Source organism: Syngnathus scovelli, chromosome 17, assembly GCF_024217435.2.
Source record: "Syngnathus scovelli strain Florida chromosome 17, RoL_Ssco_1.2, whole genome shotgun sequence".
Taxonomy (NCBI): domain Eukaryota; kingdom Metazoa; phylum Chordata; class Actinopteri; order Syngnathiformes; family Syngnathidae; genus Syngnathus; species Syngnathus scovelli.
In genome coordinates, this window is record NC_090863.1 from 6440147 (window position 1) to 6449763 (window position 9617).

Below are 9617 nucleotides of genomic sequence, written 5' to 3' on the forward strand. Positions count from 1 at the left end.
TTTTATCCGGCGAGGTGGGAGGGTCGAGAAGGCACATCTTTAATTGTAATCACGCCGGATGCCGGAGCAATAACCCTGGTGTGACTGTTGTTGTCCTCTTGTGCGGGTTCATGCAGTCCAAAGTCATTATTGTAGCAAATTCCAAGAGGATTTTCAAATACAAAATGCAGAATTTGTCCCTTTGGAGGGGCGAGCTGGGGGTTCCTATGTAGCTAAATGGATGTCAAAGTCAAAGTCAAAGTCATGGTATACTGGCCTGATTTTGGCGTTGGGCTTTAGCCATCGGTGCGGCTACTCACATTTTTTAAAAATGTGACATGTATTATTATTTTTATTTATTTATTTATTCATTCATTTATTTCAGTCACACTGGACCAAACCAAACAACAGGACAGGTGTGCCGCAAACATTATAGCGCATCATCCGGTAGGTCCACCACTTGGACTCCAGCATCTTTGTTCCGGAAAGGTTTTTCTCCCAGTTCTGACATTAAACCATCCGGCCGTCATCATCCGATTTCCTGAAACCAGAAACTCCCTCAGCAAACGGAAAGCCCGGCAACACCTGCGCTTGCAAGAAGAGGCCAAAAAATGCGGCCGGACATGGTCAAATCATTAACAGATTAGAAGTTAGCTTTTTTACATATCATTTAATTTTGGAAAATTGCATACGGTTTGAGGATGGATTGGTTATGTATAAAAAAGGACATTTTGCTCGTCTCGATCTATCTATTTTGGGGGGGGGATTATATATTTCACACATTCATGTGTTGGAATGCCAGATATTTCCGAATTTTGCTTGTATTCTGGATTATGACGACCTTTCGAGATCATCTCTCAGCAAAGCGAGCAAAGCAAACAGGCGGAGAGTGAAAAACATTCCCAGGGATGATTCCCTCCGCACTGTTTGTCTTCAAAGTCACATGGCTCCACGTTGCGGAAGGCCAGGCCGCCCGCATGTGCGCCGTCGTAGCCCACAATCGCCTTCTTCTTTGTTGACCGAGCGGCCATCAGCGTAGTCACACGGGCCCGCAAACAAGGCGTCAAGGCTGACCCAATCCTCCTGAGTATCCATACCATCCGCTAAGGGAAAGCCCGCTCTCGTGTGTCTGCGGTGAGGACGAGGCCTCCACCGCCGCCGCTGCTTCCTCGTGCTGCAAGGCTGCACGGAAACCACACCAGCGTGTGTGTGTGTGTGTGTGTGTGTGTGGACTGTGGAGTTCACATGAGAATGCGGTGTGCGCCTTTGCCCCGCGCCACTTCACCGTGTCAAAACTGAGCATCCACGCTGATTGAGTGACTGGGAGCAGACCGGCAAGCTTTTGAGGATCTTAAACTGGGGCGTTTCATATTTGTCACATGGGAATCGGCGATGAAGGTTGTTGACTTTCGGTAATGGAACAAAAGAACGCTCCTTCGCTGCCGAGCTATTGTTCCAATGACTGACCGACAAGGTTATTGTCTTGAACAAAAACGAATGAAATAATTGAAGCTAAAATTGAAAAATATATTTTTGGTATTAAAATAAATATGAGTGTTTAAGAGAAAAAGAGCAATAACTGAAACTAAAAAGCACATTTTGCAAATGTTTTGAAATACCAGGTTGGGCAGACTGTTGGCACATATGGCCAGCATTCACCAGAAATTCCTGGATCACCTTTAATGTTAGGAAAAGTTGAAACTACACTGAAACTTTTGAAGTTTTGAAATGAATTTATCAAGGTTTTATTTGCGGATTGTATACAGCACATGGAACAGATAAATCACATTCACAGTGGCTACGTTTACATTTTTAGTGTCCATGAAAACAGTGCATCATCATTTTAATCCGAACTCTGATCGGATTATAAAAATTTTGTTTATGTAAACGTAGCAGACAGACAACAATTACAATATGATTATGCATATGTGAGTCCTTTACACATTGGTCAGCTTGTGAAAACTTCATTGTCTTCTACACATGCAACACTTGGTGCACATCTCACATTATTTTACTCGAACATGTTGTAGTTCTTGACAATGACGCTAAAGGAGCAGGGAGTTGTGTATCCAATGGCGCATATGCTATAGTCTCCTCGGGAGAGTGTGCTTTGTGCAACATGGATATATTTGATGAGTCATATGTTCCCCAACCCTATTTTACGCAATTAATAACTGTATATTGCTTACCTAGTGTATAGAACTGTTCTCGTTCGAACGGACCAATTACAGATGTTGATGAAAGCCAATACTTTGAAAATCAACTCTTGACCAAACAAGATGGAAGTAGCAAGAAATTAGGAGCAATTGTGGACACATCGCCCAACATAAAATGTTTCTAAAAGGTAACAAATGTCTTTCAAAGTGCCAACAGTTTCTCATCAATCTTTCAAGTTTTTGGAAGTTCCCTACCGCACCACGTTGACGCTTGGTCCGTCTGTCCGTCTCTGACTCAGCGTCTACAGCAGTCTCCTCATGCGGCAGGTGTGCTCCCCGATGGCCATGGAGGCTTTATCGGCAGAGTTGCTCAGGGTGTTGAGCGCTTCGTCCTGACGTTCCAGCTCCGTCTCTGCCTCCAGGGCCAAGCTCTTCAGCTGGAGCAGCATCTGCACACACATACGCACTTTTCTCCAAATCTGTCTTTTCAACAAATCCCTTCTGAAAAGCAAATGAACATTGAATGAAAACTCAAACTGAAATAAAATCTGATGATAATAGAATTTATAACCCTGGTTATGGTGATTTTTTTCCCCCCACACGTGTTAGTCACCTGCTTGAGCTCCTGGGCTTCGGCCTGGCTCACGGCAGGCTGGAGGACGTGCACCTGCAGCTGGGACAGATCCCCCGCCGGGATCTCCATGGGGACCTCGATCTCCTGGCACCCGTGCAGAAAACCTGAGGTGGGGCAGGTGGAGAGGTACTAAAAGAGTGCCTGCATTTTTTGTGCCAAGCAGGAGGGCTTTCCAGATGTGTGCTGGTGTTTAATGATAGAGCTACACTGCCACTAAGTGGTGAAACAGTGGAATCAACCAGGGTTGGCCAAAGTTTGTGCTCTTCCTTTCTAAAATAGAGAAGCGGTCCAAGTTTAGAAGCCCATTCAAAAAAAATAAGGGTATTGGATCAGATTATTCAAATCACCTATGGAATAAACAATGTAATGTAATTCTAAACATACCCAATAGTGACAGCCCTATTCCAGTGTTTTACTGTAATGATGGGCAAATGAAGCTTCAAGATGATCCATGAACCCGTTGTTGTGTTTACTTAGACCTCTAGATGGCACTTTCTGTTCACCGAAGAGCTGAAAGCCCACCGACCCTCACTAAACCAACATTGCCATCTAGAGGAGCCAAAGAATACAACAACTGGTTCATGAAGCTTCATTTTCCCATCACTATTTTATTGTACTCGCTAGAGTTGTCAATTGCTCTGTATTTTGACCATTTTTTTGATTGACCAGGCAAAGCAATTTGGAGAAATTGTAATTGTTCCATTTCACTTTGACTCGAGTTTGTTCCTCACCGGCTGTGTCCGTGTCACACGGTGACGAAGCAGGTGTGGCCCGAAAGGCAGTGTACTCTGCAGAAAACTCCACCTTCTTCTTGTACTGCATCTCCAGCACAGCCAGCGCCTCTGGCATCTTAGCCGACAGCAGCCGGCAGCGGACATCGGGCCTGCCGATGAAGCGCTGCCGCACCGTGATCTCGTAAGGGCTATGCACGCGGATCTCATCCACCTCGCTGCGGTCGAAGCGGTGCAGCAAGCAGCAGGCGTCGTGGACCTCCAGGGAGGACGGCAGAATCACCAAGAAGCCGGGCTTCAAGTCGCAGTCGCCGTCTTTGGATACCACGGCTGGGATGGTGGCGATCACTTTGCTACGCGCAGACGCTTTGGATGTGGCAGCGGCCTGGGCCGCGACCTCCGCCTTTGCTTCCTGCTGGATCTTCCATGGGAGTTTACTGAAAGGCCACCAGGAAGGAGATTCCAGTTCTGACAAAAGTCTGCAGAAAAAATAGGAGATATTGTACAATGTTAAGATGGTTATATTTTTGCACTGGTAAAAGAAAAAAAGCCCTACTTATCAGCCACTCCCAGGTCCGAGTCCATCTTCTCCAGGCCTTGCATCATGCTATCAAACTGCTCCCCCTGGTAGCTGAGAACCCTCCCGGTGTCCTCCAATCGTCTCTGGGCCCCGGCCACGAGGTTGATAAGCTCCTGGCCCTTGGAGGGCTCATTCCCGGTGACCCCACCTCTGGTCTCCATGCCGGAGGGGGACAGCAGACGCTCTCTCCAAAAGTGCTCCATCACGTTGTACACCACCACCCGGTTGGGTTTGAGGGAGCCGAACCAGTGCTTGACATTACCCTCCTCCAGCACCGTCAGAGTGCTGAAGATGAAACTAGATGATTCCATTTTTATCTCCATGATGCGGGAGAGGCGGAAACTGGCGAGGGTTTCCTTGGTTTGGTTCGAGACGAAACGCACCGCGCTTCGGCTCAGGGACAGCGTGCCGTTCTCCCATCTCTTGACCGAGGTGAGGTAGTAGGAGCCGGGCCAGTTGTGGATGGGAGCTTCTTGGCTCATTATGGAAGTTGATGAGCGAGCTTTCGGTCCTGCAGCTCACATGGACACAACGCTCTTTCCTTAAATGAGCTCAAGCGTTCTCAAACCTTAACACATTAAAAATAACAGCACTCATGGAAATTCCGAAACGTTCTACCTTGTTTTGCTGCGTATGTTTATCAAGGAAGTGACGTAATTATTTGTGTAGCTGATTATTGTGTTCGACATTATATTTGACAAATTTGCCTTCCTGTAAAGTAAATCTTAATATGTTTAAAAAAAGTATTTTTACGTCAATTTGATAATATTTCTGTTATAGTAAATATTTAATGTTTAGCGCGTTTACCAAAACGGAAGTGACGTCATTATAAATCGTGTTGCACTGTTTACTGTCCGACTTGAAAATCCACTGAGATAATGGTCCACTGCGGCAATGCTTTGGGAGAAACATTTCGGCTAGCAAAGACAGTGTTTTCATCATTATTATTTCTGAAATGAAATTTTAGAACGAGTACTACAGTCGCTGCAAGAATATTAGTTACAGCGTAGTAAATTAAGTGCAACGATATGGATGTGTTTTTTCTTTGCCGGGGAGTGTATGACGTCACCTTCACGGAACAATTCTTGGACTATTTCACTTATATGTTTAAACTAAATGTTTTTTCTTAATTTGTTGGGGGGAAAAAAATCTCGATCTCGCCCAATGTTCTCATCACCATGGACAGGGATGCTTACCGCAACTGCTGCAGTCTGGTCAAAATCCCTCGACAGTCCTACGACCAGTTCTGCTCGTCGCATTTCGTCGACTACATCGATAATGATTTGTCCTACTCCAAATTCTTCAAAAGATACCTGCTCCCCAATCACCCGTGCGTCTTCTCCAAGCGATTTACCGAGGAGTGGAAGTGTAGGAAAGAATGGGTGACCGAGGAGGGCAAGCCTCATTTCCAGAAGCTGCTGCAGGAATTTGGTAAATAATAATGAATAATAATAATATATTGTCGTTAGTTTTAAACCTTTGTTTTTCCTCTCAGGGGAGACTCCTGTTCCTGTGGCCAACTGCAACGCAAAAGAATACAATGCAAACCCCAAACAAGTGATGCCTTTTAAAGAATTCATCCAGTACTGGAAGGAGCACATCCAGAATGGACATTCGTCCCCTAAAGGATGTCTCTATCTTAAAGACTGGCACATGTCCAGGTACAATGCAATGCATATGTAATATACAAGCATATAGCAACCCATATTCTAAAGTAGTCTTTTTTTGAATGAATGCATAATATTGTCATAGGGACTTTCCGGATCATCACGTTTACACCACCCCTATCTTCTTTACATCTGATTGGCTGAATGAATACTGGGACACACTTGAAGTGGATGACTACCGATTTGTCTACATGGGGCCCAAGGGATCCTGGTAAGGATTTTGGAGACGTATGAATTTGCCATTCATATTAAGTGAGAGTTGTCGCGACATTTTTTGTGGCTAAACATTCTCGCGGCCGTTGCTCACAGGACGCCGTTCCATGCCGACGTGTTCCGCTCGTACAGTTGGTCGGCCAACATCTGCGGCAGGAAGAAATGGCTGCTGTATCCTCCCGGACAGGAGGAGTTCCTGAGAGACACGCACGGCAACCTCCCCTATGACGTTACATTGGGAGAGCTTCGCGACAGGAGCCTTTTCCCTCACTCCCTGGAGGCCTGCCAACCGCTCGAGATCATCCAGGAGGCTGGTGAAATTATTTTTGTGCCCAGCGGATGGCACCATCAGGTTTATAATCTGGTATGCACAAATGATAATAATAGATGATGTATTATGTCACGTGTACTTTTTGATTGTTTTTATACAAATTGTGTCTCATGACATGTTCTTGTAGGAGGACACCATTTCCATCAATCACAACTGGCTGAACGGCTGCAACGTGGACATCATGTGGCAGTTCTTGCAGAACGAGCTGTCTTCGGTGCAGAAAGAGATCAGCGAGTGGAGGAACACAATGGATTCATGGCATCAGCACTGTCAGGTACAAAGCGCCATTTCCAAAACAGTACGACTCCGAAATTGGTCCATTTTCAAAAGAAGTTACATATGTAGGAAATTATGTGAGGTGGTGAGAAGGTCCAGAGACTCAAGACCCCAAATTGAGTTGTTTTATGTTTCACTTCAGGTCATTATGAAGGCCTGCTCCGGCATCGACTATGGGGAGTTTGCGTCGTTCCTCAAAATCGTGGCAGACAACCGCATGACTTTCCTGAACGCCCGCCCCTCCGGAGACGGCGCCGACTACCCGCGCCACCTCTCGGAGGTGCTTGTCACCCTCGGGCCTTACCACGCGGCCTTCGACTTGCAACGCGTGGCCCACATCCTGGAGCTCCTGCTGTGTAATGAGGATTTCAAGCTTCTCAACCACTCGGCATCCGCCGTGCAGCCGGAAACGCTTTTGCAGCAAATTCGGGACACTATACAGTCCACCAGGGGGCAGCATCTTCTTTATCAAGACTGAGAGGTTAAGTGGAATGCAGACATTTTAGGTGCAAGAAGGCGATTACTTATTAAGCCCCGGAGTCTAAACCAAGCTCATATCCATGAAAAAAGTAAAAGCATAGATTTTATTTTCAACTGTTAAGGTAGCGCTTCACTTCTACTTACTTTTAGATGGTAGTTCTTCAGGGTGACCCAGCTGTTGTTTGAAAATAGTGGATCTTGGTTCAGTGTGAGTGGTAACAGGCAAAATTCAGATGTAGGTGGTAGCTAGCAGAAGTTGGTTGTTTAAATATCAGCAAAACATAGAATCATATTTCATTACTTCTGAAACCTCAATGGCCTTGCATTGTTTTGCCACTTTATTTATGCAGTTAGGCATCTTGGATATAGCTTGAATGCAAACGAAAACATAACATTTGAAGGCACTTTGATACTTATGAAATATTTATTTCATACACCATTTAATTAAAACTCTAGACGTTTCATGACATGATTGACTTGTCGCTGTGAATTGCACGTGTCAATCTCATCATTTGCCCTTTAAAAATAAATAGTCCAAGTTGTGACCTTAAAACAGCACTTGAGGCTTCCATTTGAAATGTGTCAGCAGCATTCATGCAAGTCACATGGAAGCTTGCGAGTCGCTTTTCTCGTCTTCAGGCCACCAGTCGGGCACAGAGGCCTCGAGCATCACTTGGGTGCTGTCGGCGCATTTGACCGTCAACACCTCCTTAGCGTGAGCCAGGCGGATCAGGCTTAGTCCCTGATGTCCCAGTCCCGCACGGTGCTTCCCGGCCGGCTTGCCCGACTGCGTTTGTAGAGCGGCGTCCTCCTCCAGGCCTTGGATGGGCGCCGACGAGCGCACTGGCATGAGACGCTTGCGGATCACGCCGGTGTGATGAGTCCTGGCTGTCAGCTCCTGGCCGATGTAGCAGCCCTTGCTGAAACTGATGCCTTGCATGTAGACTAAGTTGGATTCCAGTGGTAGCGCCACCCCTGGCGGAAGGTCTTTCACTCCCTCTGGAAGTCCTAGACAACAATGACAACAAACAACAAAGAAGACATGCTTTAATAGTTCACATTCCTCACGAGAAGAAAAGGGCTACTCATAATTATTCATAAAAAAAAATTTATATTTATTCAAACGAACCTCAACGAAATCTGCATATATTGCTACCAATAATAATATATTTTTAAACACTATTAAAAAATATTTAGCACTTACCTATGGAATAACGATGCTTGTTGTACTCCTCCGTGTCTCCTTTCTGACATGACGGGATCACATCTAAAGGGTCCACTTGACTTTCCAGAACCAATCTCCAGCCCATGTCCTGTGTCCGAGGGTCCGTTTCCCATGCAATGGCCTTTTCCGGCGAGGAGAGCTCGGGCTTTCCCAAACGTTGGCTGCAATTTTGTTGCAAGGGCAGCACAGCCCACACGAAAAGGTCTGGACACGAATTAATGTCGACCTTCCTGCGGATCTTGTAGATTTTGAGGTGTCTCAGAAGTGAATCCGTCATGGTGCTGTCACACTCCAGGAGGACCCCACTTCCCGGTGCCCTATGCATGGAAGAAAATACAAGAGAAAAATCATTCTCAATGTCCATTTTATCTTACTATCGACAGAACATGAAGACTCCACATGGGAACTGTGAGACAAAGTGCAGGACTACCCACACTATTAAATGCTGTGTCCATTGCTATAAATAGGAACGATCCAACTCGGGTCTTAGGACTTTTGTCCGAAATGTCTGACGATCCCAATAAGTTGCATTCCAAGTAAACCTAAGTAGACTATGATGTAACATTATTTACTATACAGATACATACTATACATGTGTACTACTAGCCAGGTTTACGTTATTTATTTCAAACATATCGTTCACTCGCCACCCCCGTGGGGACAAGTGGTACATCTCATGGATGGATGGAGGGACATAACGTTAAAAAATTACCGAGTTTTCACCAAACGCACCATAATTCCCGCCACTCACCTATACATCACGATGTCGTAGAGCGTTCTCCCTTGTACGTTGAGCATATGAGTGTACATGGCCCCGACAGCGGCCTCCTCCAACTTGTACACGTCGTTGGTAACCAGCCCCTGAAGGAAGGCGCTAACTTCGGCTCCCTGGATCCGGACTAGCGCCCTGTGGTCCAAGCAGTAGCACGCGAGCTTTACCGGCGCGGCCGGCTCGTCAATCGCCGCCTGGCTGTACCTCATCACCCGGAGACCCGCTCGAGGCGAAACACCGAAGCCGGTGTTTTTGCTCGCGACGATGCTGAAGCGATGGCTGAAGGTGAGCGCCCGCCTCACGATACAAGATAGCTTCATGGTGACAGTGTACTGCGTGAGGAAAAAAAAAAAAAAAAAACGAGAGTCGGCTTAGTTAAATAAGAGTTGTGGGCAGCTACACATTATAGGACATTACAGAGGTCGCCATTTTGTATACCCACAATCCTTTGCTCCGTGATGATAGTGGAGCACGTGGTAGAGTGAGATGTCAATAAGTGCTTCGTCAGGATGACTCAAGTCAAGTCACACTTGTTTTTATTAGCTCCTTAAACTAAATGTCCAACTCTTCTGG

The 9617-nt window shown here is 46.0% G+C and overlaps 3 protein-coding genes across 5 annotated transcripts; 1 reads left to right on the forward strand and 2 right to left on the reverse strand.

The window, feature by feature from the left end:
* Positions 1-1692: 1692 nt before the first annotated feature.
* snap47 (synaptosome associated protein 47) lies at positions 1693-4746 on the reverse strand. Its single transcript, XM_049746688.2, has 4 exons — positions 4057-4746; positions 3501-3979; positions 2749-2873; positions 1693-2584 (listed from the first exon to the last, which is right to left on the reverse strand). The coding sequence occupies exons 1-4, from the start codon at positions 4560-4562 to the stop codon at positions 2438-2440; spliced, it is 1257 nt and encodes a 418-aa protein (XP_049602645.1). The 5' UTR covers positions 4563-4746; the 3' UTR covers positions 1693-2437.
* Positions 4747-4929: 183 nt separating this feature from the next.
* On the forward strand, positions 4930-7519 carry jmjd4 (jumonji domain containing 4). The gene is made up of 6 exons (XM_049746684.2): positions 4930-5511; positions 5576-5741; positions 5833-5958; positions 6057-6324; positions 6419-6565; positions 6710-7519. Exons 1-6 carry the CDS (start codon positions 5259-5261, stop codon positions 7043-7045), a joined length of 1296 nt encoding a protein of 431 aa, XP_049602641.1. The 5' UTR covers positions 4930-5258; the 3' UTR covers positions 7046-7519.
* Positions 7453-9512, reverse strand: iba57 (iron-sulfur cluster assembly factor IBA57). 3 transcript variants are annotated; one of them, XM_049746694.2, is made up of 5 exons: positions 9487-9504; positions 9249-9376; positions 9024-9179; positions 8252-8589; positions 7453-8055 (listed from the first exon to the last, which is right to left on the reverse strand). In XM_049746694.2, the coding sequence occupies exons 2-5, from the start codon at positions 9362-9364 to the stop codon at positions 7649-7651; spliced, it is 1017 nt and encodes a 338-aa protein (XP_049602651.1). In that variant the 5' UTR covers positions 9365-9376; positions 9487-9504; the 3' UTR covers positions 7453-7648. The 3 variants fall into 3 exon arrangements, with proteins under 3 accessions (XP_049602651.1, XP_049602650.1, XP_049602649.1); XM_049746693.2 differs by having other exon boundaries at positions 9024-9376; positions 9487-9512; XM_049746692.1 differs by lacking the exon at positions 9487-9504 and having other exon boundaries at positions 9024-9476.
* Between the last annotated feature and the right edge of the window lie 105 nt (positions 9513-9617).